The following is a 27964-nucleotide window of genomic DNA, read 5'->3' on the forward strand; positions in this document are numbered from 1 at the left end:
GAAGGGGTGAGCGGGGGCGGGCGAGGCGGCAGCGCCTTGGGTCCGCGGCGCTGCGCGATGCTGCTGCCGGCGGCGCAGCCCTGAGCGCCCGACCCGGTTCTGCTCAGCCCGGCTCGGCCCGGCCCGGTGCGGGCACCCAGCGCGGCAGCGGCGGCGGCGGCGGCGGCGGCAGCGGCGGGGGGCGGCGGCCGCGCCCCCGGCGCGGAGACAAAGCCGGGGCCGAGCGCGGGAGGCGAGCGGCGGGACCGGCCCCGCTGCGCGGACAGGCGGGAGGTGAGCGGGCGACGGCGCTCGGGGGATGGCTACGGTCTGCCCGTGGGGTCCAGCAGGGGATGCCCCGCTATGGGGCACGCGGGGTGTGACCGGGGTCTGGTGGGGAATGCTCGGGATCCGCCCGTGGGGTCCGGCGGGAGATGTCCGCGGTCCAGCAGTGGGTTCCGGCGGGGTCCCGCAGTGGGGCCGATGCGGGGATGCCCACAAGCCGGGCCAGCTGGTTGTGGGTCCGATGAGGGATGTTGGCAGTTTGGCGAGGGGGCTCTGGGGCCAGCCGAGGACGCCCCAAGCTCCGCTGCTGTAGCTGTGCGTCCGGCAGTAGGGGCTGCCCGCAGCCCGGCGAGCTGGCTGTGGGTCCCGGCAGGGATGCTCGCGGTCGCGCTATGGGTTTGGAGGACTGGCTGTGGGTTTGGGGGGCTGGCTATGAGTCCAGCGGCGGATGCACATGAACTAGTATGTCAGCTATGGGGCATATACGGGCCCGGCCGGGGATGCCGAGGGTCCGGAGGCGCAGCCGGGGGGGTCCGACGGAGCGGCCCCGCCTGTCTGCAACTCCCCTTTGTTGTGATCGGGGGCTGGGGGAGACCCCCGGGAGTGCAGGGCGGGGAAAGCCGGGCTGTATGTAGGCCAGGACATGAAATATTCATCGCCCCCCTGCCTTGACGTCTCCTGATCCGCTTCCCTTGCCGTGTTTGCTCACCGGTGATTCTGGGGCTGGTGTCCAGGATCAGCCTGGAGAGCTGTGGCCGGCCGGGCTCCTTGCCTTCCCCCTTGCCAGAGTTGACTGCATCCAGCTTCTAGGGGGCTGCAGAGCCCCGTATTGCCTAATTAAAGGCTTTATCCAGCCAGGAAGTTCCCCCATCACATCCTGGGAGATCCAACCCTACTATGTGGCTACGAGCAATGGCACTGACATGTCACCACCGTCCCTTTCACAGCCCACGGTGCTGCAGAAGAGCATCGTGGGGTTTGTGCTCAGCCCCAGTGTTACAGGGATGGGATTCTACACCTGCTTACTGTCTGGGGGGACAGGCAGGAACTCAGGCAGGATGTGCAGCGTCCTGGTGCCAGTTGGTCCAGGCACAGGGGGACAACCTGTAGGGGTGGAGCCCACTGCACAGGACTGTGTGTGCTGGGGATAGGGGCTGGAGAGGAGGCAGCATCTCGTGGCACTGACCCTGGTGTGGTCCTGTCTGGTGCCGAGCATTGTCCTGGGGAGCTGCACAGCCTCCTGCAGGACCCGCGGGAGGTGAGCGGGGATCTGCTGCATCTCTCCGCATCTTGCTGGCCCTGTGCAGCACATTCCTCTCTCAGCCCTTCCTCACCCCAGCACTCGGCCCCCTGGACTAGGGGCCAGGAGACAACTCCGATCCCAGTCCAGGTTCACGTATCACTGAGCAGCAGTAAAGGTCATAGGTGACAGTAGGTTATGCTCCTCTATGTGTGCTGCTGGCTCACCCATCCTCCTGGCTCACCAGAAGCGATGCAAAGGAAGGGACATGATGTGATTGCTCACTGCAGCCTGGAGGTCCCCCAGGACAGGCCCCATGGCATTAAGAGTTGGGAGCAGTGGAAGGTGCAGCGCCCTAGGGGGGGTCCTGCAGCAAGCTCCTGCTTGGGGCTGGCATTGCCTGTGCAGCAGGCCCAGGGCAGGACAGCACGTACCCAGCAGTGCCATACACGAACTGATCTGTGGGAAGGTGGCAACAAAAGATTTAATTTTTCTTCCTCCTGCCCTGTGGGTGCTCCCCAGAGGAGCTGGAGGGCTTTGTCCCCCTCCTCTGAGCTAAGGAGCTACCAGCAGTGACAAGTGTGCAGGTGGGAGAACCAAGTCATGGCAAACCCTCCCAAGGTCTAGCTGTTAATGGTGGAAAGCTGTTTGTTCCTGCCAGGCACCCAGCCGCTCAACACGTGCCTGGGCCCCCCATGTAGTGTGCACTGGTCAGACAGGGGTGGGGGCCTGGCAGGGCGCTCTAGGGAGACGTGAGGGTGGGGGCATGCAGGGGGACATCGGCAGTCTCACGCTTTAAAGCAATACTCTTTTTGTGGGGCTGCTTCTGCAGCTTGGAGAGGCTAATTTGGGCTACCCTGTATTGTTCTGCACCACTTTGTGCTGGCTCAGGACCTAGCCCATGGCAAATCCTTGGCCGTTCAGTGTCTCTGAGACAAGGCTGGCGTGCTGACTCCCCGGGGAGCCGCGTCTCTGTAATCATTAGCCAGCTAATGCTCGTTTGTCAGAGAAGGGCACCTTTGCTTGAGAGATCGAGGGTCGGTTCCTGGTTCCACGCTTTGACCTGGGAGCAGCAGGGCAGAGGCTTCTCTCAACACCTTGCCTCCGTGGCTTTGCCAAAACGCAGCCCCAGGATTTTTTTGGAGAAGAGATTATTTATGGGCTGGCGCAGCAGCAGCTAAGGGAAGTCCAATGTTCCCTGTCTCGATCGTTAGTGGCCTTGCAGTGCTCCCTGTGTGATGGAGATGCCCTAACGATAGCTTTGCCCTTTAATGACTTTGTGCCAGAGCGATGGAAAATCATGGAGGTACCACAGGGAGGCAGAAAGGGCTGTCCCACCCCCTGGACAGGGGGACAAGACCAAGAGAGAACTGAGCTCACTGAGGTGAGAAAGGGATGGGTCAAGAGGCTTCTGTTCCTCCAAAGTCCTGTCTGCCTCTCCCTGCTACTGGGGCCAGGATCACACCTGGTCTTTGAAGAAGAGCTAACGCTCTTGTCTACAGAGACCTGAAGGACTCAGTCCATAACCTCTCAGCAACAGCCTGTAAAGCCTTGAAAAAGCAGGAGTGAGCAGAGTCTGCACCTCCTCCCAGTGTGTCTAAGGGTGGAGAACGCCCCCAAGGCTCAATGGGTGCGGGGGGCGAATTTGAAAGCCTATCAGAAGCGCTATTGTTTCCTGTACTGTCTATTTTACAGCTCGGTTTCCAACTTGTTTCTTTATCTCTCGGAACAATTTCCCATTTGAGCTCACTTCCGCAGCACTCCGCAGCGCTCCCCAGGGACGTGGCCAACGTGCACCCCATGGGCTGCGGGAACCGGCCTCGGCTTGTTGCCGCACGGCACCGTGCGGGAGGAATCCCTTTAATCCCGTTCCTGGAGAGCAGCTTGGACTTGCGGCTGGAGATAGCCATCCCAGCCTGGCAGTTCAGGGACAGCAGCGCGGACTGTTGCCGTTTCCAGCCCAAACTCCTCTTTCTGGCTGCCGGGGGTGCAGATCAACTCCCTTAGGGCTCGAGTCTTGCTGAAATTTCAGCCTGTCAGGAGCAAGCCTCAGAGAAACAGTCATGCCTTGGGCCTTCGTCTTTGAAACAGACAGCAAGCTGTGTGATAGCCCGGTGTATTGTGTGCTCAGGAGGGGAAAAGGAATGTAATGACCTGGCTGAGCACGGTACAGCAGCGTGGGCTGCAGTCGGTGCTTGGGTGTACCCAGGCCCCCAGCTTGGCCCCGCGTTGGCACAGGTGACCTCAGCGCTGGCTGCAGCAGGAACTGGTGCTGCTTTGCACATGCCTCTGCACACACAAGCTTTGAGAAGAAAGCCCTGAAACAGATTTCAGGAACAAATGCGGTTTGAACTTGGGCCAGGAACCAGGACCTGCAAATCTGTGTCTTGTGCTGACTTCCCTGCAGGCTACAGATCTCCTGGCTGCCCTGGCTGTGGAGCAGGGAGGTGTTTGGGAGGGCTGGGACCTGCTGTGGGGTGTTGGCCTCTGGACAAGAGGGGGTTCATCACTGTTTTAAAGTCAGACCTTAAAAAAATCTGCCCAAACCCTTTGGCTCCAGGTGGTCTTGGTGGAGATGCATCATCCAAAGTACCCATAGGCTGGTGGGCAGGATCATTGGGTGCATCTGGAGGGCTTTGGGAGCAGAAGCCCCTGGGTGTTCAAGACAAAAATAGAAGAAAGAGGTGAGGGGTGTAGGGAGGCTGCCCTCGCCTCGCAGCTGGGAAGCCAGCAGAGGTGTGGGCAAGACATGCAGCCCAGCATGCCTGGGCCTCATGCTGGGAAAGCACTGGGGTGATTTTGAGGTCCACAGCAAAGGTGAGCGGGTTGTGCTGGTTCAGCACCACCTCCCACGCGTGACGTGAGGACACTTGTGACTTGGCCTCCACTGCACTTCCTTCCCCACGAGTCTTGAAGGCTGGCCCCAAGTTTCCCATTCCTGTCCCAGGCTTGACCTGTTGTGGTCTTGCTTCCGTGACCATGAGGTTTCAGCTGGCCCTGAGCCCGCTGCTTTGGCGCTTGCTGGCCAGAGGAAAACCTGACTGCCTGCTGCAAAAATAGCTTCCACCCAGCATGGCTGCTCCCATCCTTCCTGACCGTGTGTGGCAATCTTGGCCACCATAAAAATGGGCAATGAGGGGAAAAGCTCACTGCTGCATGGCCCTTCCCAGCATGGGAGAGGTTAACCTCAAAGTCCAGCTTGTCTTGAGCCACATGCCCCTTCCCATGCAGCATGCCCCATCCCGGTTTGGGGACAGCGGGCTGAGGGCAGGTTGATGCTAAACAGACCCTAAAACATCTCCCCTTGGAGCACCCTTTAGCAGGAATTTGGAGTGGAGGTGCAGCACTGTGCCTGGGTTTCACTGCTCCATTTCACTTCCTCACCTGGTAAGGAGCATTGTGTGCCTCAGTTTCCCTCAGGAGCACCTGGGGAGCTGCCATTGGAAGTTGGTGAGGTTTTACACTGTGTGCCTTGGTTTCCCCCTCTCCTGCCCCGGCTGCCTTGCCTTGCACACTCCATGGGCAAAGCTCTTCCTTAGGCAGAGCAAATAGAGTCTGATCTCCATGAAGTGCCATCATCTTCCTCACCCGCTCGCCCACAGCCTCTCAGATTCTGTTTTCAAGGTCTTCTTCCCCAGGCTGTGGCCCAGCTGGGCACCAACTTCCCTGGCTGAAACCAGCCCTCGTGGCTTGGTGGTTTTGTGGTGGCACTGGTGGCAGCGGGGTCAGGCTGTACCATTCTCAGCTCTGGGTGGTCTCGGGGTGGAAGCATACACTTGCTGACTTCTGCAAAAATATTACACAACACAGAAAGGCTTCGGAGTTGCTCCCTCCTCAGCCAGGCCCCTTCCTTCCCCTGCCCATCAGATGAGTGTTGGCAGTGCCGGGGAAGGGATCGGGAAGCCTTGGCACAGCTGTGGGGGAGCTGTGGTTGAGCACTGCACTGGGCAGGGAGGGTGGCATGAGGCATGGAATGGTGCCTAGGTAGCTGCAGAAGTCTCTGCAGCCAGGGTGGGTTTCATGCTCCAGCAGCACAGATAGTTGAGTTTGGAGGGGGGTGGGAAGAAAGGCACAGGGTGCTGGAACTGGTGTGTGGCTGGAGCTGGGTAAGGAAGCATGGAAAGCAGTGCATGGGGGCTGCCTGCCCACTTGTAGGGCTGTGTATGGCTTAGTGCACATGTGTGTATGTGCCCTAATCTGAGCCCCTCGTGGTGCTTTGGGGATGGGGACAGCTCGTGTGCCAGGGTCTGGCTGGGTTGTGCTGAAGCCACCGTGAGCCACAGGTGATGAAAAGCAGAGGAGATGCATTTTGTGCCTTTGTTCCTTCATCCCTTTGTCCTTTCATCCCATCCCTGCAGGCCCTGCCCAAGAGCAAGGGGTGGTTGTTTTGGGTAGGAAGAGCAGCACGAGTGACGGCAGGTGAGAGGCCATGGGAGGGTGCAAGGTCCAACTGCAGCTCGGGCTGGTCCCATCCACCTCACCCACAGCCTGTCTCTGATTTCTACCACCACAGCAGCGGGCAGGCAGGGCCGGGAGGTGTGTGCAGCCCGGCTCTCCCTTCAGGAGTGACAAGGATAAAAGACACCAGCTCAGCGTTTTTCTTTGTTTTTCATCTGCTCGGGGTGTTGATAGCAAGCTCCGTCTGAGGCTTCAACTCCCGGCCGGCTCCTCTCCCAGAGGCTCCACTGGAGCTGTTCAGCATCCTGCTCACTCCAGGAACAGCCTGAGGAATCAGCCACAGAATTTTGGGTATGAAATGCTGTCCAGGGCTGGCTGGGCTCTGTTAGCCCCTCAAGAGCCTCCCTGGTTGCTTGTCTGACGCCTCCTGAGCGAGCGGCTTTGTTTTGGTGGTGCAGATGGGAGTGGCTGTGGGGACCAGCATCTCTCAAGGCTCTGCCACTAGCAAGGTCCAGACTTCCTGGGCGTGCCTTGGCTTGGGGTCTTACAGTGCTGAGTAAAGAGCCACGTTCCAGGGCTGTGCCCTCTGCTGTGGGAGCTGCTTCCATCACAGCCATACTCACAGGGGTGAAAGCAGGAGTCGAGTGTGCATTGCTAGAGGCTGATCCTGCTCACCCAGCCTTGACTCACACACGCTTGTAGCATGTGTGCATTAGAGCTGGTGGCCCCACAGTTCCCAGAGCATGTGGCTTGTGTCAGGCAGATGCCCCCTGAGGCCCAGAGTAACCTGGGAAAATAAGCCAAGAATCAGCATAAATTTGCCCTGTGGCGTCCTGCCTCTTCACTTGAAACTGTTCAGGTGTCTGTGAAGTGGGAAGTGTTGGGAGTGGGTGATGGAAGACCCTTGGCCTCAGCTTTGCTTCTCCTTCGTTCCCTCCCATTGCAGGAACCCCAGCACATGTCCTGTCCAGTCCCCGTGGCTCCCGGCCAGTAGCAGGGCGATGCCTGACCCCGTGGGGTTTGTGTGGGGCTGCAAATACCCTCCCTGCATTTTTGCTTTTTCACCAGTGAGTGCTTCAGTTCCTGTTTCAGGTCAGGAGGCTTGCTGGGAGGTTCCTTGCCACGGAGGACCTGCAGGACCCCTTTGCAGGGCTGATGGGGCTCAGCTCCAGTCCCAGAGGGCCAGTGGAGCCCAGGGGAGCTCCTCTCCTCGCTGGACTGGATGGGCTGGTTTCTTTGAAAGTGGAAATGTTTTAGCAGTGACGCCAGCGTGGCCAGGGGTGGTTGTAACTTGCTCAGATCCAGAGATTTTTCTGCCTCCCGAGTGCTCCTTGCCCCTTTCCTCCCCCTGCTCTGGAGATTTGCCACCTGCCTGCGCTGACGACCTCCCCTGGGGCTGAAGTTGCTGTGGGTGCTGTTGGGTGTGGCAGCCCTGGAGCTGAGGCAGGAGCAGCTGGCAACACGGTTTTGGCCGGATCTGAGCCACCTGTGAGTCACATCAGCCTCTCACTGACACCTGCCCCTTGCTCAGGAGCCAGTACGGGCTGGGTGCTGTGCCACGGCCATCCCCAGAGAACCCGGAGACCAGATGTCCCTTTCCAGAAAGCAGAAGCAAGCTCCATTTCCTGCAGCCCGAGGCTGGCTGGACTGGGAGAGGCCCTGCAGAAATGAGGAAGAGAAATTCTCCATTCTCCTTGAGCATGTCACTGCATCTCCATCACCCCCTGCAGTGGGGCCAGCCTCTTGTCGTGGTGCTTCACCTGGATGGGAGCAGTGCTGATGTGATGGGGCCATGGGAAGCTGGGTGTTAGGTGGTAAGTGGTGGGAGCAGCTGGATGCAAGCATGACTGGGGGCTAGCATTAAAACTACATTTTGGGGGGCACTGAACCCCCAGTGCTGGAAGACTGTTTTGGGGAAGTATTGCCCCATGGCTCCAGGCAGTCCTGATGGCAGGAGCTCCAGTGCTGACCCAGCTTGACATGGATGCTCCCCTGCCCAACATCCCCAGCCCTGAAGGCACTCCTGCCCTTGGAAGCATTTCCTTTCTGTTTCTTTCTGGAGTTGGCAGGAGAAGAGCAGTGCCCTCATCACCTGTCTGGGAGAAGCTACCTTCAGGTTAACACAGGCCAAAGGCTTTGTGTGCCTTTGGAAAGTGTTTGCTGGAGCTGATTGGGCAATTCCTGGCTTTGGCTGGTGGCCTGGTGGGAATACTGGAAGTGCAGGCTGAGTCAAGCTGGGAGGCACCGAGAGGAATCCTTGCTCTTACCCAGAGCCACACCAGCAAGGTCAGGATGCACAGTGCCACAGCTTTGAACATCTCCTCTAGGAGATCCCACCATCTCTCCAGTGCTGGACCACCCTTGTGGTGTTTTTTTTTCTCCCTATCTCTAGTTGCCAGGATGCTCTTGCAGTGCAGGAAGGGCTGGAGGATGTTGTGCTGGCCAGAAAGCAAGGAATTTCTCTCTTCTCTCTTGGCTCTTGGCTTCCCTTTCCTCTGTGGGTGCAAGCATCAGGACCTGTGTGTTTGTTGTCCACCTGTCCTTGAGCTCTCCCAAAGTGCCAGTGCATGGGTAACAGGGGACAGTGGAGACTCCAAGAGCCTCCAATCAACTTTCATTTGCTCCCTGACCCCAAACACTTCCCCAGCAGTTCCCTGTACCCAAGGAGTCTCCTTTGGAGCATGGGGCTAGCAGAGCTGCAGGAGTCTGAATTTTTGGGGTAGAAAGGAGAAATGGAGCCCTGCTGGCTGCCCACTCTCCCTTGCTGCAGTAGCAGCTCCTTGTGCAGCTCTCTGCACGGGGCTGCAGCTCCCAGCACCCACCATCCAGCACTGGGTGATGCTGGGAGTGGGGTGCTGGTCAGGAAAGGCAGTTGCCGGCTCCCTCTGGAGCTCTCCATGCTGCTCAGTGATGGGATACAAACTAGGTGCCTAGGGGGAAGCTGGGACCGAGTGGAGCTTTGCCAGCTCCCAACTCTCCGGGTAAGCATCACAGTGGGTCAGCCCAGGCTGCTGCCATCTGCACGCTGAGGAACCCGAAGACGAGGCCCTGCCGCTCCCTGGGTCTGCTGCAGTGCAGTGGTGGGGATGTGACACTGTGTGGCAATGGCCTCCTTCCCTTCTCCCAGCCCTTGGGGCAGAAAAAGACTTAAACCCCAGCACTCTAGGTTAAAAGCCACCCCCAGTGTCTTAAGCCCGGGTGTGTTTTAAGCACACTTCAAAGCAGCCAGCAGTCTTGCCTCACGTCCTGCTGCCGCCGTTGCCGCAGGGAGATAAGGTTTTGGCTTTTTCTCTCCAGCCTTACGCAAGATGGTCTGGTGGGGCACCCATTGCTGAGCTGCCCCTGCCCTCACCCAGCTTCAGGGTGCTATGGGGGTGCTGAGGGGCACTGCCTGCAGCTGTGAGCAGCTGCTGGCAGTGCCAGAGCTTGCTGCCCGTCACCTTGGCAAGCCAAAACCTGCCCAGCGAGGGGCTGGCCCCATGACACTGGGGAGAGCTTGAGCTCTGTGTGTGTGTCTGGTGTCTCCCAGCTTCCTGGCCAGATAAAGATCCAGAACCTGCATTGGTGTGTCCCAGGGGTTCGTTATGGTTTCTTAAACTCCCTGTTTTGACATGTCTTTCAGAGGCATTTTGCATCACTCCTGACCGTGACTCTCCCCCGTGCTTAGAAGGGGGAATTTGGATGCTTGATTTAATTATCCTTTCCCCTTTTGTGACCCACTGGCCTCTGCAAGCTCAGGCTGTGGAGCTTTAATTAAGATGGTTTTAAATTTAACGGGAGTTGACAGGGTTGGATGGGAGGGGCTGGGAATTACATATGTGGGGAGCATGTAGCTGGCCCTGCACAGCAGCTGTGCTGCCCTCCCCTCCACCACTGATTCCTTTCATCTGGGAGAGGTTTCCATGAGCTGGGGATAGCCAGGGGAGAGCTGGGGGCCTTAACTCGGATGCTCTTGACGTGCAAATCACTGGGCAGAGCTGGAGTGGGCACTCGGGGCACTGCCCACAGCTTGGTCCCCAGATTGGAGCTGAGAGATGAATTCAGCTTTTTCACATCTCTCCTTGTTCTAGGAATCAGTGCAGCTGAGGAGCAAGTGTCCTTGCAGAGAAGAAGGGCTGGAGGCACGACCCAGACGTGCCTCCACAGCGTCAGGCAGGCAGGGAGAGGAGCTGCAGTATCAAACCCTGGTTTGCAGGGCTTAGAGGGGCAGCAGCTTCCCCTTTTTCACCAGCACCAGAGCTGGTCCCAGCCTGGCAGAGACGTGCCTCTGTGTTCCCACCTTGTAACAAAGCCTGATGGCACAGGACAGGGACTGGAATTGCTTTTTCTATGGAGGACACAGTATCTGGTGTATTTGGGAGGCAGGAGGAGATGGTGGGCTGAGCCAGGGCAGTGAGGCTTTCCCCAGAGCACCAGGGGCTGTACTGCCCTTCACTGGCCCCCAGCTGTGATGCTTGCAGTGGGAAAAGGCAAAACCAGTAGCATCCCTTGAGACTAGGGGGTGGAAATGCTGTGGGATTGTGGCCGGGGCTGCATTTCCTCCCCAGTTGTGGAGAGGGAGCAAGGGGCAACAACAGGAGGGGATGGGGTGCTGGGATGCTTCATGTTCAGATACCACCTTGCCATGGCTGTGGTAGTGCCAACCAAGCAGCAATTCATGGTCTCTGGCTTGACAGGGTGCTGGCCTCACTGTCTAGGTGCCCCTGTTTGGGGGCAGCACTGCCACCTCTTCTTGCTACCTGTGCAGGGGAACATGAGGGATGCAAAATGCTCTTAACTACCTGCCTGCATCCAGTCTAGGATCTCTGGTTTTTGTAGCCCACCTTGTGGCAGCTCCTGTTTGTCCTGCTTGGATCTGCCTTGGCTGGACTCTGGTCCTACTGGGATGGGGGCAGTTGTGTGCAAAGGGTGCTTGGAGCAGGGTGGGTTTGGCGTCATTGCTCTCTGTTCCTTCCTATCCCCAGTGCCTGCTGCCGTCGGCTGGGTGCTGTGGGGCTGCTTTGTCTCGTCCACCATCCTGCTCACTTCATTTTTCAGTCTGCCCTGAGACAGTCACCATTATTCATCTCGCTGGGGCCGTGCGACCGCGGACGTGGCTCAGCTCGCCTCGCCAGCGGGTGGGTGCTGGTGCCCCGGGCCCCTCACCCACCTCTTATCCAGCACCCGCCCCATCCCGTCTGCTGGCGGCGCCCCTCGGCACCCACCCAGCGCCTCAGCAGCCCCAAGGACAGAGCCTTTTCTGCTGGAGACATCTCCCTCTCCAAGGCTCGGTGTCTGGGGTTGGGCTCCAGCCCGTCGCGGCATTTCCCAAGGTTTCTGCCTGGCAGAAGCCGTGCTGCCGTGTTTTGTCTGCTCCCAATCAGTGTCTTTTGTTGGTGTCTTTGCAAAGCAGATAAGATCGCTTCCCGCTCCGCCGCCAGCCCCACTATCAGCCTGGCCTTGCCACGGCCATTGTATCCTTGAGCGATCCGGGCTCAGCGGAAGGCAGCGGGAGCAGGACGTGGTAGAGAGCAACAGATCCCCTCTGGTGCCTGCCCAAGAGCATCTCTTCTCTGGGGAGGTAGGGCAGGGCATGGAGCCTCTTTCTGCATCCCGGCTTGCAGATGGGGGGGAGATAAAGCCTGGGGACAGGGGTGTTGGAGAAGCAGGGATGCTGGGTGGATCAGGCAGCGTTTTCAGCGCCGGCGGGGGAGGCCGGGGGTGCCGCTGTCTCGAGTGCCGTGATCTGATCCGAGCTGAGTTGTGCAGCTGAGTGTGCTTCATTTTTTAATTGCTTTTGGAGAGGGGAGGGCGGGGGTGGCCTCTTGCTGGGGCTCTCCTTGCTGTGGCCTCTGCCCCAGGCAGAGTGTGCGGCTGGGCTCCGCCCTGGCACCCTCCCCTCCAGCTGCCACTCAGCCTAGCTGCTGGCGGGGGGGGGGGAAGTGGGAGGCTGGGAAGAGCTGAATGCAGAACCTGGCATCACATGAGGCTCTCAGTGCTACAGGGGTGCTCAAGCCCCACCGTGGCCATGCCAGTGATGTATCAGGTAGGCTCACAGTCTTTCTATGGAGTTGGGCAGAAGGGTTGTGCCACAGTGTGCCAGGCTGTGCTGGAGCAGCCACTCTCAGCCACCAAGTTCCTAAACCTGTGTGTGTGAGGACGTGAGTGCATCCATCCTCCTGGCAAGCCATGTGAGGACCTGTCCCGTTTGGCAGACCTTACACCTCACTGACCCCAGGTTCACAGGTGTATTTGGGTTTCCCCAGTGGCTTTTTCAGTCCTGTTTTGTTTAAACACAGCCATGGCCTCTCTCATGTCCAGGAGTCTGGGTGGCACAGTGTGCCCAGGCTGAGGAGTAGATGGGCACCACGTGTGTACACAGCACAGCCTTATTTGTATGTGCTGCAGCCTGGAGTTGAGACTGCAGCTCCCCCCTCCCCATCCCGCTGTGCAATTATTGCTGGTGAATATTAGTCAAGTACAAATTACAAACCATTCAAAGGCTTAAGGAGCTGTCAATCAGACTCTGCTTATTATCCTAATCAAATGCACTAAAAATAGTGACAAAACTTATTAGCGGGGGGAAAGAGGAGGCCATCAAAATAAAGCAGCGGTGTGGCACATCATCTGCCTGGCAGCTGCCCTCCCAGGTGCCCCTCCAGTGAGAGGGACATGGGGCAGCTGCCTGGCATTGCACTGACATAAGGACAAACTTCTTAACTTTGAGGGTACCAGAGCCCTGGAGCAGGCTGCCCACAGAGGCTGTGGGGTCTCCTCCTCAGGAGAAATTCCGAACCCATCTGGACATTGAGATCCTGGGCAAGCTGCTGTGGGTGACTCTGCTTTAGCAGGGAGGTTGAGCTAGGTCAGAGGTCCCTTCCAGTCCCCAGCACTCTGGGATTCTGTCACCCCATGGAGGTTTGCTTGTTGGTTTTCCACCATCCCACCCTTCATGTCTGCAATGTAACAAGGCTGATGCGTGTTCCATGGGGTGCACATTGTGATCTGGGGAATGCCCAGGCTGAGGAGGGTCAGGGCGGCTGGGGCAGGGGAGACTATGACGGCAGTAGGCAGTGCAGGGGGAGCAGCAGCTCTTTCCCTTTCTGTCATCTCTGTACAAGCCCTCTCCTGGCTATGCCTTGGTGGCTGAGGGCATAAAGGCAGGAGGTTGTGGCTGGTCTCACTTCCAGGCTTGCTGCCAGCAGGGTCAAATGGCAGGGTAGCAAAAACTTGCCCACACTGTCTTGGGTGTTCCTTATGAGATGTGAAAGCTGGGCTTCAGCCAGGACAGGAGCCTGTTGGGATGCTGCTTGGAGCTGAGAAGCTGGAGATGATGCAGAGGCTGAGTCTCTACTGTGCCAAGCAAGCAGGCAACTCTGCCTGGCACTGGTTGAACAGGGTTGGCTGGAGAGGCATTTCACTTTTGGTAGGAGAAGGGTCAGCTCCTGCATGATCTGGAGGCTAGGAGGGGTGGCAGAACCAGGTAGGTGACTGCCCCAACTCTGCAGGACTCTGCCCTGCTTTGATTTTGACCTGAAGCTGCCCCAAGTCTCTGCTGCTGACAAGTGCCCCCTTCCCCACCCTCCTCATCACACACACTTGTCCTTTCTGAAAAATCTGGGTAAAACTTGCTTTTCTGGCTGAGTCAGGGCTTGAGCAGCACAAGGTGCTCCCAGACCTTGTATGTGGTTCATGCTGTAGCACATCAGTGCTGGTGGGGATGCAGAAGGTGACTCTCATCCCTGGGGACATGTACCCTGGTTGGTGGCCAACCCTCCCTGCCACCAGTCCCAGCTGTCCTATATGGAGCAGCAGGGCTGGAGCTGCTGGTGTGTATCCAGAAGAATCAGCTCCGCTTCACCCCTGAAAAGTCTCCAGGTGGGCTAGGGGTGCCTGTGCCCCCCCCTTGCCCTGGGACATCACTCAGGGCAGCTCCAGCCACCTCCTCTCCTGTCCCTGGATGGGTTTGATGAAGTGGAGCAGAGAATTGTCTCCTCTTCACACATGAGAGATCAGAGCTGCTGACCCATGCTGGAGGGATAGTGAGGAGGAGGAGGAGGAGGAAGGCAGTGGCAGCCCTGAATGCTGGACAGTGGTGTAGGGAGGAATGGGTGTTGGGATGTGGGGACGGCGGTGGCTGCCGTGGGTGCTGACGTCCCTTCTCTCTCTCAGTCTGCAGCGGGAGCTGAGCTGACTTCGCCGGCAGCCCCTCCCCACCCCGCAGCGAGGCTGTAGCCGGAAAGCGCTGGTAAGTCATCTGCATCAGCCCCGAAGTCGGGGACCGGGCTGAATGAGGCCATCTGGGCAAAGGGACAACCTCCCAATCACCTGGGGGATCTCGGGTCTGGGGTACCGGGTGCTCTGCACCAGCCGGATTTGGCCCTTGAGCATCCCCGGGTGGATCGGGTGCTGGGTGCAAGAGCAAAAGGCAGAACCCTCCCTCCATCCTTCCCACCCTCTGGTGCTCCCCGCTGCGTGGCCAGCCCGGAGTGCGGAGCTGAGCCGAGGCCACTGTCGCCGCCGTGCCTTGCGATCTGCCGCCGGTACTGACCCCGGAGCCGGGAGCAGGGAAGCTCCTGCGGCTGCGACGTGCCCGGGCTGCTAATCCCCGCCGCAGGGACGCTGCCTCCCCAAGCCGCCTCGCAGCCCTCGCAGCGCTGGCCGTGCTCCAGCCCCCTGCCGCCGCGCAGACCTTGGGAGGGGAGGCCTTGCCCAAAGCGGGGATGTGGAATGGTGCTGAGACCCCCATCCGGGTGCTGCCAGCGGTGAGAAGCGTGGGAGCAGGCAATTATCCTGGCAAGCATCGGCCAGGCTGCCGGGGCTGGACTCTGGCGGCGTATTCTTTGCAATGTAGCCACCGTGATGCTGTCCCACAGCTCCCAGTGATGCTGCTGGGCTGTGCTGGGAGGCAGGTGAAGTGGGTTCACCCACTTCCTTCTCTAGCCCTTGGCTTCCCAGAGAGCTGGGAGTTTCATCACTAGCTCTGCCGGAGGCACGAGGGGCTGGTGTGTGACCCTTCTCCCCCCAGGGACCTGAGCTCACCGCACATTCCTGCCACCATTAATAACTCCTCTGTCTGGCTCTTGCACAACCCCCTGCATGCTTCCCTGGGAATCTGCACTCTTTTCTCACCAGGTGCCAAAGCACCAATGTTGGGTGGCAGGGCACTGATGTGGGTGTCAGAGGACTGATGTGGGGTGGGAAGGGATTTCTTGAGCCCCTCTCTAGGGGCAGGTGGGGGATGTCCTCCCCAGGGCAGCCATAGGGCTAAAACCTTATGGTTGCGTTGGCTGAGTTACCTGGGGCTCAGAGTGGGGGTGGTGTGAGGCTCCCCAGTGCCTCTGGCACATTTTGGGGTTGACAGCCTACATTTTGCAGTGGGCAAATCAAAACTAGTGTGTGCAGGTATTTGTGCAAGGATGTTTGCAACAGGAGAGCTCAGACTGCTCTGCAGTCCCTTCCCCAGAAACCCATGGACTTGTGCTTCCTGCTTCTCTTCTTCCTCCTCTCCCATCTTCAGCTCCTTCAGTCAAAGCCCAGTGACTGTATTGTGCCTCTCAGAGCAGCATGTCCTGCTGAGTAGCACAGACCCAGTAAAACCCCAAGGAGGGTTATCAGCCAGGCACAGGCTGGAGCTTGGGGTACGTGTTGGAGAGCCCTTCCTCCCCAAAAGCACCACACAAGGAGGGGTGAACTTGTAGTCAGTGGTGTCCCTGACCAGGATGTGCCTAGAGGATGCCCAGTGGTGTAACAGGGGTGAAGGCAAGGATTCCCTGGCATTGGAGACACTGAGGAAGTGCTTGAAGGACCCAGCCTTCCACTCCTGTGCTCCAGTCCTGGCTAATCTCGAGGCAGACTGACTGTTTGCACTCTGTTTTTTCTCAGTGTGCTGATAAATGAGTGGCTGGGCCAGGCTGGCAGCCCCGTGGGGCACACTGGGGGAAGACCAAAGTGCTGCCAAACCCCCTGCCCCAGCCAGGCTGTTTTCCTGCCTGGGGAAGTGCTGTTTCCAGGGGAAACTCTGAGCAGTTGTGTCCCTTGCTCATGGTCGCGTGGGCAGTCACAAGCCACACGGTCACAGCCCCACTGTGTCCCTGCTTTCCTCCCTGCACTGCCGCTGCCGTCCGGGGAGTGCCAGCGGGTGCCAGAGCCCTGGGCGGAGGTGAGCAAAGGGCTGCCTGGGGCATGGGGAGTTTCATTTTCCTTAGCTCTTGGGGCTTTTTCTTGTCCTTTCCAAGATCCTGCTTTCCCCCCCAGTTCTGCATCTTCTGCACCAGGGTTTTGAAAGTGCAGTTATTTATGGATCCCCTTTGCCATGGGAGCTGCCTGGGGATTGCCAGCAGTGGTGTTCTGTAAGCACAAAGCTTCTATTTGACCTTCCTTTGCTCTAAGGCCCCCAAAGCCTGGCAGACATCTGTGAGCTGAGTCCTGTGGCAGATAGAGGCATCAGTCCCTCCTCTTCACCTGCATGTGTAGGAGGAAGGACAGATCAGCTGCCTGCTGGAGCAGCTGCCGTAGCTGTATCCACCCCAGTTTATTCCAGTCCTAAGCCCTGTCAGGATCTGATCCTGCCAGCGTGGTTGCAGTTGAAGCCAACCTGTGTGGAAGTGGAAGGGGATGCTGCTGGTGCAACTTAAAGCTGGAAAACAGTAGATGCAAGTGGGTCTTTTGGAAAATAAGCCCCAGTTGACAAGCAAACTCCTCATCATGGGGAGGGGAGCAGAGCTTGTGTCTGGCACCCCTAAGCTTCCCCATGGCAGGAGCTTAGAGGCTTTGCCCCACCAATACCAGGGCTCTGCAGGCTACTGGAGCTGCCCTATGGCTCTGGCCTTGCTCGTGGGGGCTCACCTGAGCTTCTCTCCAAAGCTGGGTTAGAAAAACCATCTGTTGGGTGAGGCTGAGCCCTCAACAAAGCCCCGTGGGTGGATGTGTTCAGGTCTGCACCCTGCGGGCTGCAACTGCCTCCTCTGCTCCTTCTCTGCTTGTTTTTTCTTATCAGAGAGATTCTGCCTGGTTGTCTCCACCTCCTTCTTCCCTCCTGCCATGCATGATCTAGCCTAAATATTTCCTTCCATAGCTTCAGGACACTGCTGGGTACCCTGCCATCTTTGGGATTGCAAATAATTCCCTTCCTTCATTTATATCATTACCTTGGAGGTATTTATAGAGCATGATCTTGAGTGGAAAGGAAGGCATGACTATATATAAAGCTGAGATCCCTTGGTCCTTAGCTGCTACTGCCTGTAACTGCTCCTGGTTTAAACTTTTCTCCCATTTGCTGCACGTTTTGGACTTCACAGGAACAGTCCCAGCATTTAAATCCCCATTCTGAGCAAGTAAAGTGACACAGCTGTGGCTTCTCCGCATTTCTGCTGTCAGAGTAATCCAGATCTGGGAATGTTTGCCTGAGTCTTGTCTTCTGCTGCCCATGCCGTGGTAGAAACCCTAGTGCAGGAAGAAATATGGCTGTTTGGGGTGCTGAACTACCTCCCACAGTGGGTACCTGGCCCTGGAGCAGCCACATTCCAGAGCACCAGTCCAGTCTCTGTGCTCAGCGTCCTCCCTCCACACTCCCTTGGCTGAGCCTGCTTCCTTCTGCTCCCTCCACACTCACATGGCTGAGCGTGCTTCCCTCTGCTCCCGGAGTATTCCCAGGGCTGAGCGTGCTTCCCTCTGCTCCCAGAATATTCCCAGGGCTGAGTGTGCTTCCCTTTGCTCCTGGAGCGCTCCCAGCAGCTCTGATCCCAGCGTTGGCAGCCATGGCGAGGCGGGAGGTGGCTGGGAGTTAATGAGGGGCGATGGTGTCCCAGGGCAAGGGCAGGATGGGCAGACTTCCCGGCAGCTGGTGCCTGAACAGGCTCCAGAGGTTGTTTTGTTGCCTAGTGGGCAGGCGTCTGTCATGCGAGCCTCACAGCAATCCTCATCATAACCACCAGCAGAGAAGCCCTCTGCATGCCTGTCTGTCTCCTGCAGCCCAGGACCATGGGGAGCAGCAAGAGCAAGCCCAAAGACCCCAGCCAGCGCCGGCGCAGCCTGGAGCCCCCCGACAATGCCCACCACGGGGGTTACCCTGCCTCGCAGACACCCAGCAAGGCGGCAGCTCCCGACAGCACCCATCGCACCCCCAGCCGCAACTTCAGCACCATGGCAGCCGAGTCCAAGCTCTTCGGAGGCTTCAACACCTCTGACACGGTCACCTCGCCGCAGCGTGCCGGGGCGCTGGCCGGTCCGTGTGGGCTGGGGGCTCGGTGGGACGGGGAGGGGCTCAGTTGGGTCTTTGGCTTCAGTTTCGTCTTGTCTTCTGCTTCTGAGGGACTTTGAACTGGAGGGGAGGAGGTCTGTGTGAGAGAATGATGGGAGAGAAGGGTCCCCGGCAAGGGGCACCCAGCACACGTAGCTGTGCCGGTCCTGAGTGCTCCCTGTTGCAGGTGGTGTCACCACTTTTGTGGCCCTCTATGACTACGAGTCCCGGACTGAAACAGACTTGTCCTTCAAGAAAGGAGAGCGCCTGCAAATAGTCAACAACACGTGAGTGTCCCTGCAGCCAAGCCCATGGCTGAGCCGCCACCTTTGTCCCTCCCATGGAGCCCCTGAGCCAAGCTCTCCCCAGGGATGGGTGCTCTCAGAGGGATGTGTCAGTACTTGCATGAACACAGTGACTGGCATGGACATGGGCACATCCTTCCAGTCCTGCTTCTGATCACCATTGCCTTGCAGCTTTGTCACCAAATCACCTCCTCTGCTTCTTGGCCAGTCCATGCCCTCCAATGTGGGGCTGAGCCTTGCCTTCCCCCTATTCCCATCTGCACTCAGTTACCCCTTGTTTGCCTGCACACATCTCCTCGGCTTCATGGCTGCTTTCCCCTGTGCTTGCTTGGTGTCTCTGATCTCAGCTTCTCCCCTGACTCTTTTTTCTCTCCTCTGTGCCATGCTGTCGCTTAGGAGAAAAGTGGACGTCAGGTGTGTATTGCAGATTGTTGCTATTACTATTGCTCTTCATCTTAAAGGACAGAAGGTTGCCTGCTGCCCAGGTTGGGTGGAGCAGGGCTGGGAGGAGGTGGTTGCCTGATGATTTTGTGGTTGGTTGGATTTGTCCTTCCTGAGTGACCAGGACAGAGTGGGTAGCCCTTTCCCATACCAGAGAGCTGCCCCATCCAGAGCTGTGTCTGCACCCAGGAGCTCTGAACCTGGCCTGCTTTCCTCATCTGCCTGGCACCCTTCTGCAGTCCCTTTTCCATTGGCTCTCTGCTCCCCCTCAGCCTTTTTTTTTTTTTGCATTTATTTTTGCATTTTTTATATAATTTTGATTGTTTTGTGTGTGTGAGTGGCTCAAAGGACTCCTGTGCTTCCTGAGGGGTCTGGCTCCTCGCCTTTGCTCTCCATCCTGGTCACAGCAGCACACCCATCACTTGCTGTGCTGAACGGGGCAGTGTCACCGGCTGGAAGCTGCTCCTAAATGTGATCCTGTATTAAACCCACGTGTGCCCTATCCCAGCACAGGGCATACACAATCTGAAGCCTGACTGGTGGAGCCACTGCCCCAGTCATGGGCTCCCTGGGGTCTGCAGCTCTCACTGCCCCTCTAGCTGCTGCCTTTCCACCCAAGCACCTGAAATAGCTTTGCAAAGCCAGAGGGTGGGCAGACAAGGAGATGTCCTGGGGTGATAGTTCTCCTGCAATGGTTGAGCAGTGTTGCATAAAAGTGTTTTCAGTTTGGTCCTTGGTCTCCTTATTCCAACACTGTTTATTAAAGGTGATTTGTTTAATCCATGAAGTCCAGCATATGGAGGGCTTTGATGCTGCAGAAAAAGCCTGAATTTGGGAGTTTTGAGGCCTCTTGCTTTCACAGCCTCTGCACTATACTTGCCCCAGGCTTGTGCTCTTCTTTGGGCTGTCTCAAAGTCAGCTCTGCCTATTGCATGCCCACATTGGGCTTATCTATCAGGGGTTTTCCTTAGGCCTTGTGTCACATGTGGGCTTTCCATAGGTTTTTCAACTCTGCTGCTGTTTGCCAAAGGCTTGGTCAGAGGCAAGGGTCAGGGTGTGATGGGCTGTGCAGCATCCTGGGGAACAAAAGGGCTTGTTTTGCTGATGAAGCCCGACAGTGGAGGGTGCAGAAGGTGGCTGCTGATTTTCCTGGTGTCTGCTGTGGCTGCATGGGTGGATGTCCACAAGGAGAGAAGCCCTGGAGAAAGCTGAGCAGTGCTCAGAGGGTACACCTCTCCTCTCACTGAGTGTCCAGAGATGCTGGGACAGTCAGGGAGCAGCTCAAGCTGTTGTGCTGTGGGGACAGCAAACAGCAGCCATGAGATATCCCTTTCCTCTGGGCTCTTCTGGGCTGTGGGGAGGGTGCTGGGGGTCAGTCCAGGACAGGCTGGTAAGTCTTGGGAGCTGGCCACCAGCAGCTTTACAGGGTGGCTGCACGCTTGGGCTGCTCTAAGGGGCTGGAGTTGGGCAGGGCAGGAGGAGAAGCCTCCACATCACTCACCTCCCTGCTCCTGCATCCCAGCAAAGCCCAGGCTGGCTACAGTGACCCTTGGTCCACCCCAGTGCAGAAAGGCTCTTGTGGTACCATTTCCAGTGGGAGGAGGTCTCCTCCCAGTCAACTGGCAGCCAGCCAGGACGTGGTGGGGTATTTTGGGTAACATTGTGCAGGGGTTGTTGAAATGCTTTGTTTTGATGATGATGATGATGATTATTTTCCCCACTGAGACATTTTTGGAATAGTTTGGTTTTTGCTCAGTTCCCAGCTTGCAGCCCTGCAGCCTAAGCTGGAATAAAGCCACAAGTCAAAAACTGGGCATTTCTCAGGCAGATGGTTTTGTTCCAGTCTTGTGGGAAAGGAGCCCAACCAGCCTCCTGTCCCCTTCAGAGCCACCCCAGTAAAGGTGACTGGGGCAGCAGCTCCAGAGGGGGAGCCCAATCTACCTGCCATGAGATGTGCTAGGGACTGGGAGAAGATAAAATACCAGCTGGGGCTTCTGTGAGTCTGGGAATGGGCAGCAGAGCCTCGATCTGTGGTTGGGAGGAGATGCCCAAAGGGTTCCCACTTTCCCTGGCCCTGCTGGCACCAACACAGGGAGACAAGGGTCATGTCCAGCTTCTCCTGGTTGCTTCCAAGCAGCCCTGGGTTAGCTGAGACAAGCAGAAGTCACAAACTGCTGGTGTCTGGAGCGAGGATGGAGGTTTACACATCTGTGAGGGTCAGAAATGGGTCTGGATGTGGTCATGGGTCTTGCAGTGGTGACTGAGGTCATTAAGGTTTTTCTGTGAAGTGTTTGTGGAGGTCACCCTGCTGAGTCCTTGCATCCTCACAGTGCTGTTCCCACAGATCTGTAGCTTTCCCATAGCCTCATCTCCCTCGTGGTCAGGATAAATTAGTGGACTCTTGACTTTGATGAGCGAGAAGATGTGAGTGGCTGGAGGAAGCCCTTCTGGCTGTGGGGAAGGGGAAGCCACCTCCTGCTGTCCTGTTCTCTGTTTATTGTCATTTCCTGCCTTATCCCATGCAGGAGCCTGTGGGGAGGAGAGCAGAGCAGTGAGAAGGCTCCTGCACCCTGCCAGGTCCTACAGATGGGCCTGGGGCCATCATGCCCAGGGCAGGAGGGGTGGTGGGACAGCCCTGGGTTTTTGGGGACAGCACAGGGGCTTCTGCAGGGTGGAGGTGTGCTTGGGGCTGTGGGTGTCTGTGGCTCCATGTGAGCCATCATTCAGGCATGCCCATGGCTGCTGGGAAGCTGGTGGGCAGGGATTGCTGCCATGCAGTGTGCCTGTCCCAGGGCTGGAGGTGATGTGCCTGAGCTGGATGGAGCCTGCTGCATCCAAGCCAGACATCACTGCAGGGCAGCTCTCACTCTTCCTGCCCAAACCTCAGCCTCTGCAGCCTGTGTCTAACAAACTCTCTTGGGTTTTCCTGGTGCCTTTTTTTAATCCCTGCCATCATTCTGCTGCCTTTTCCCCACTTCCCTTCTCGCTCTCCACTGCCTTGGATCCCCAACACCCCTCAGCCTCCAGCCAGACCCTGCTGGCAGTCAGGTGGCTCCAAAGGTACTTTGCCTGGCTGGCTGGCTGCAGTTTAAGTTTAAAGCCTCCCTTTTGTGCAGGGGCTGGCAGCAGGAGCTCTCCTGGCCAGGGACTGGCTGGGGACTGGGGGCTGAGGGGGCTGCACCCCTGCCTTTGGGGCTCTGCCCTGGCTCATCCCTCCTGGTCCCAGTTCCTGTGGGCAAAAAGGGGCTGGCTGGGGGTCTCCTGGCTTCACACTGAGTGTGTTTTGGTTCTCTTGCAGGGAAGGTGACTGGTGGCTGGCTCATTCCCTCACTACAGGACAGACGGGCTACATCCCCAGTAACTATGTCGCACCCTCAGACTCCATCCAGGCTGAAGAGTAATTGGCATCTTTTAGACAGCTTACAGACGGGCACATGCACCCTGAGAATTCCCTCCCCTCTGCTGGGCAAAGCCTGCCAGGCCCCTGGGTGTTCCCTCTTGGTTCTTTTTTCCCCTTTGAATTTGCACACCCTTCAGAGGTTTTCCAGCCTTTCTCTAAGTGTGTAGGTGCAACCTGCTGGTGTGGTGGAGGGGTGAGCTGTGGCCTGGAAGGGGCTGTGGTGGACCTGATGCTTTGGGTCTGGTTTTCACTCTTCCACATGGACCCACATCCATGTGTGAGGATGCTGCCAGCCTTGCCTGGATGGATCAGGCTGAGCACAGAGGTGACTCTCACATGGGGAGAGCAGGCAGGGGCAAAGCTGGCCCAGAGCAGGAGGTGCACAGCAAGTGCCATGGCACCCCACTGAGAAAGACCTCAGGGGGCTTCAGGGGTCACAAGAGCCCCTTGTTTGGGGAGGCATTTGGAGTGGAGGCATTTGGAGTGCAGGCACTTGGTGCAGGGCTGCTCCATGGCAATGCCCAGCCCAGGCTGTGGGAGGGCACCACGCATCACGAGGTGCCCAAGCCCAGAGACACTTCCCATGGTCTCCAAGCTATGGGGAGTCTGAGCCAGCTGCTTGAGCAGGCAGTGGAGGGGCTGTGTAAATGCCAGGCTCCGAGCTGCTGCCTTGCTCTTCCAGGTGGTACTTTGGGAAGATCACTCGCCGGGAGTCCGAGCGGCTGCTGCTCAACCCCGAAAACCCCCGAGGGACCTTCCTGGTCCGGGAGAGTGAGACCACAAAAGGTGAGTGGGGCTGCAGGGGGCCAGCCTTGGGGACTCCCTGTCTGGGGGGCAGAGGGACATCTAAATGGGGACCCTGGTACCCTTACTCACTCTGCATGGTCCTAGCTCCCACTGCTTAAGTGCACAGGAAGGGAGAAGGAAAGAGATTGTACCTTGTAGGGAGGAGCCAGTGTTTGGGGGTTGGGTTTTTTCACACCCCCAGAGAGGTGAGGGGTTTGCCTTATCCTGGTCCCTCTCTGGTGGCAAAATCTTAACCTGTGCCTCTGGGAAGCAGGCCAAGGAAATGATGGGTTTTTTAGGTCTCTCTTTCAAGTCTGATGACTCTTTGTATTTGTGTTGTGCCTCCTGAAACTGAGTTGTGATCTTTGCAGTGTGGCTGCCTGAGGATGCAGTTTCTTGCCTGGAAACCAGGTTTAGTTTGCCTCCAAATGCACCTTTGAGAAAAGCTCCTTGATGCTTCTTTCTGTTTCGATGCCTTGAACTTGCCACTGTTAATTTTATGCTGGTGGAAACAGCTCATTCAAGCAGTGGCAAAGTCTTCCTCTCTGCTCTTTGTGGCCCCAGAAGTGTGTGGTGTTGCTCTCCTGTGGGCACAGCAGAGACAAGGGATCTCTCAGAAGGCTTGGCAGAGCTGCCATGCACATGAGGGCAGCTGGAGGCTGTGGATGTAACTGGGGTTATGTGCTGTCCCTCCCTGGCACAAGGTGCCAGCTTCTGCAGCCAGGAGCTCTGGTTTTGGTGGAAGCAGCAGCCTGCATGCCCACTCCTGTACCTACCTTCCCCTTGGGAGCACCCATCTGCAGCACATCTCTCACCCAGCCCCTTGGTCCTGCCCTTAGGTGCCTACTGCCTCTCCGTCTCTGACTTCGACAACGCCAAGGGGCTCAACGTGAAGCACTACAAGATCCGCAAGCTGGACAGCGGCGGCTTCTACATCACCTCCCGCACACAGTTCAACAGCCTGCAGCAGCTGGTGGCCTATTACTCCAGTGGGTAGCCACTTTGGGTCCTCTTGGGGTCTGGGTGACACCCTGGGTGCTGTGCCTGCCCTCACTGCAGGAAGGGTGCTGCTGGGAGGCCAGTGCAGGGCTGGAAGATCCTGAGCTGGTTTTGGGGAGACCCTGGTGAAGAGCTGCTTGGGTTTTGGGGAAGAAGGTGAGGGTCTAGGTGTGGGTCCCCGAGGTGTCTTGTGGGGAAGACGTGGGGTAAAGCCATCACGTGTCTAAATGCCCAAGTGTCACCCCGGTGGTGTCCCCTCTTGTGCCAGAACACGCCGATGGCTTGTGCCACCGCCTCACCAACGTCTGCCCCACGTCCAAGCCCCAGACCCAAGGCCTTGCCAAGGATGCCTGGGAAATCCCCCGGGAATCGCTGCGGTTGGAGGTCAAACTGGGACAGGGCTGCTTCGGAGAGGTGTGGATGGGTAAGGACTTTTCCCACCCTGCTGTCCCCACTGTGTCCCCACCTGCATCCTCTCCCCAGCCGTCTGCAGGGGTCGGGGGGGCAGGTGAGGGACACGGTCCCCTGCCCCATAAATGTCCCCTGAGCAGCGTGTCCTGTGCTGCAGGGACCTGGAACGGCACCACCCGGGTGGCAATCAAGACACTGAAGCCTGGCACCATGTCCCCGGAGGCCTTCCTGCAGGAAGCTCAGGTCATGAAGAAGCTTCGACATGAGAAGCTGGTCCAGCTCTACGCTGTGGTTTCGGAGGAGCCTATTTACATCGTCACTGAGTACATGAGCAAGGGTGAGCGTTATGCGGGAGGGATGCTGGGGGAGCCCTTAGGGCTCTGCTCCTCTGGATTGCCATGACTGTGGTCTTCCTCACAGGGAGCCTCCTGGACTTCCTGAAGGGTGAGATGGGCAAGTACCTGCGGCTGCCCCAGCTCGTGGATATGGCGGCTCAGGTGGGTTTGTGCATCCTTGGGCCTCCCCCACCTCCTCCCGAGGGCAGGGCCACCCAAGCACCTCAGTGCCATCAGTTGGTGGGGTGCTCTGCAGCCTCGCTCAGCTGGATGCCACCATTCCCTCTGGGTTGCAGTCAGGGACCATCCCTTTGCCCATTCCCGTTGCCTCCAGCACTCCCTGGACAGCAAAACTGCATCTTGTGTGGGTTTTCTTGAGCAAGGAGCTGTTCCCACACCCTGGGGTGGATTCTTCTGCAGAGCTGTTCCCCTTGGCAGTGCCTGATATTCCCCAGGGACCCTCATGTCACTCTGCCAGCCTCAGTGTCCCATGTGCTGGTCCCCACAGATTGCATCTGGCATGGCCTATGTGGAGAGGATGAACTACGTCCACCGGGACCTTCGGGCAGCCAACATCCTCGTGGGGGAGAACCTGGTGTGCAAGGTGGCTGACTTCGGCTTGGCACGCCTCATCGAGGACAATGAGTACACTGCTCGGCAAGGTGTGTGCCTGGCACTGCCTGGGGCTGCCAGCACCATGCCTGGGGAGGCGGCACCGAGCGATGGCTTCTGGTCCCCGGGGCTGTGTGCTGCATCTCGAGCTGGCACGCAGCCCTGGGTGCTCAGGGATCCGAGAGGCACTCACAGCCCCACGCATCCCTGAGCACCACAGGGCTGGGAGCAGCCCCTCACAGCCCCTCACCCTGCCTCTCCATTTAGGTGCCAAGTTCCCCATCAAGTGGACAGCCCCCGAAGCTGCTTTGTACGGCAGGTTTACCATCAAGTCAGACGTGTGGTCCTTTGGCATTCTCTTGACCGAGCTGACCACCAAGGGCAGAGTGCCATACCCAGGTGAGGGCTGGTACCCACCAGCAGAGCCCCCATCGCAGTGCCCCAATGCTAGCTGCTGGTGCCCAGTGCTGGGCCCTGGCACTCTGTGGCCCCCAGAGCCTTCTTTGCAGAGAAGCAAACTAATGTGAAATTTGTCGCGCAGTTTGGGCAGGGAGGGTGGGCTCAGGGATGGGCTGCCCCTGCCCAGTTCAGGTCCTGCCTGCTAGCATAGGGTGGGCAGAGCCTGGCCAGGTTGCAGGGTCACAGCCACCCTGTCCCACAATAGTCCCCAAACAGGGTGACAAGCTGGCAGGGACAAGCGCTGATGGGCTGGAGGGTCGCTCTCCCTGGGTCATCAGTGTTGCCTGTAAGGCTCATCCCAGCATGATGGCCTTGGTGTGCCTCTGGGAAAGGTGTGGTGGTGCAGGGTCTGGTTGGCTCTAATCGACCCCACATCTCTGGCCACGCGCAGGGATGGTGAACCGGGAGGTGCTGGACCAGGTGGAGCGGGGGTACCGCATGCCCTGCCCGCCCGAGTGCCCCGAGTCCCTGCACGACCTCATGTGCCAGTGCTGGCGGAAGGACCCCGAGGAGCGACCCACCTTCGAGTACCTGCAGGCGTTCCTGGAGGACTACTTCACCTCGACAGAGCCTCAGTACCAGCCTGGAGAGAACCTATAGACGCGGAGCTCCTCCTGGCACCAGGGGCGCTGCCGTTCTCGCCATGGGGCACCAAGGGCTGGCCTCCCTGCCGAGGGGCCGGGGTTGTGTGGAGCAGCCCTGGAACAGGATGAGGCATCATCTCCAGATGTGGCCTGGGGAGGTGCTGGGTCCTCTCATTGCTCCTTAAGACTTCTGGCCCGTGTTTAATGAAGTGGCACTGTCCTGCTGGCGAGAGGAGCCGGTGGGCACTGGTGGACCTGGCTTGGGAAGGCGAGTGGAGCATCTCCCACCAAGAGACTTGGCTTTCAGGAGACCTTTGTTCCTCAGCAGCTCTGGAGAGAGCCTGGAGGAATTGAGGGACAGCATCACCCCACCTTGGACACATAGCCCTGATCTCCTGCACCCCCTTTCTGAATCAGCACAAATTCCCCTGCCCCTTTGCCCTATCCCCTAACCACTCCTTGGCTCCAGCTCTCCCGAGGGTACTGGCAGAGATATTTCTCCATGGGAAAGGTGCAATCCCTGGCTCAGACTGGTGATGTACCAGGGTGGTGGTGCCAGTGTGAGGTGACAGTGAAATGCTGGTGGTCTTCCTTCCTTGAGTACCCTTCCAGAGGGCACTGGAAGTGTGAAATGTGGCTGCTTGTGGCTCCATTGACTGACACCATCCCATGGGGGCATCCAGGTGCACATTCAAGTCTTCCAGCTGCCTCTGTCCCCACCAAGGGACCCACCTTGTCCTCCTGGGAGTGGCACAGGGCTGGTGCCAGCAGAGTCCTCCTTAGCCTGTGGCCAGCCCCACCACTCTAGCTCTGCTTTCTCCCACTGAGCACTCCTGGTCTTCCAGCTGACCCCCTGGGAAGTGCACCAGAGCCCCCTCGGCTGTGGCTCTGTCACCAGCTCTCCCACCAGCAGAGTTCCCCGGTGCCACCACAGGGCTTGAGTGCATGGCACATGTGGCTGCCCAGGGTATTGGAGTGGTTTGGGGGAAATACTAATCTCTCACAGCTGGTTTTGCCCACCTAATACATTTTTACCTCCTTTCCCCTGACCCCTCGAGCCTCAGCTGCCAGGCTGTGGTCCCCATGCAGTGGGAGCATACCCAGCCATGGGGAACCATCCTGGAGAGGTCTGGGAAGTGCTGTGCCACATGGGAGACATTCCCATCTTCATCTCCTGCCCCTGCTCACTGCCAAAGACCTCAGCTGTGTTCAGAGGTGGGTGACTACCCCTGCCTGATTTTGCCCCTACACACATCCCATGGGGCTGAAGCCCAGCCCCTGCACTCTCTCATCCAGCACCTACTTGTACATATCCCTTGAGCTGTCCTCACACCCTCCTAAACATCACCTTCATTGCATGTCTTGGTTTTTCCCTCTCTTGTTGCTGGACCCAGCTGGAAACCCTTCACCATGGTGGCTCACAAGGCTTTGCTCCCTCACCTCTTGGGTCCTGGGCACCCTTTCTCCAGGAGACCTGGGGGATCTTCAGATGCTCGCCGAGACCTGGGGT

General features: G+C 58.1%; 1 protein-coding gene across 1 annotated transcript; it reads left to right on the forward strand.

Annotated features, from left to right (window-relative positions):
- Positions 1 to 27337, forward strand: SRC (SRC proto-oncogene, non-receptor tyrosine kinase). The gene is made up of 13 exons (XM_054173758.1): positions 1 to 273; positions 14054 to 14129; positions 17855 to 18107; positions 18310 to 18409; positions 22167 to 22265; positions 22951 to 23054; positions 23894 to 24043; positions 24322 to 24477; positions 24622 to 24801; positions 24885 to 24961; positions 25308 to 25461; positions 25679 to 25810; positions 26262 to 27337. Exons 3-13 carry the CDS (start codon positions 17864 to 17866, stop codon positions 26468 to 26470), a joined length of 1605 nt encoding a protein of 534 aa, XP_054029733.1. The 5' UTR covers positions 1 to 273; positions 14054 to 14129; positions 17855 to 17863; the 3' UTR covers positions 26471 to 27337.
- Positions 27338 to 27964: the final 627 nt, after the last annotated feature.

Source organism: Dryobates pubescens, chromosome 26 (assembly GCF_014839835.1).
Source record: "Dryobates pubescens isolate bDryPub1 chromosome 26, bDryPub1.pri, whole genome shotgun sequence".
In the NCBI taxonomy this organism is placed as follows: domain Eukaryota; kingdom Metazoa; phylum Chordata; class Aves; order Piciformes; family Picidae; genus Dryobates; species Dryobates pubescens.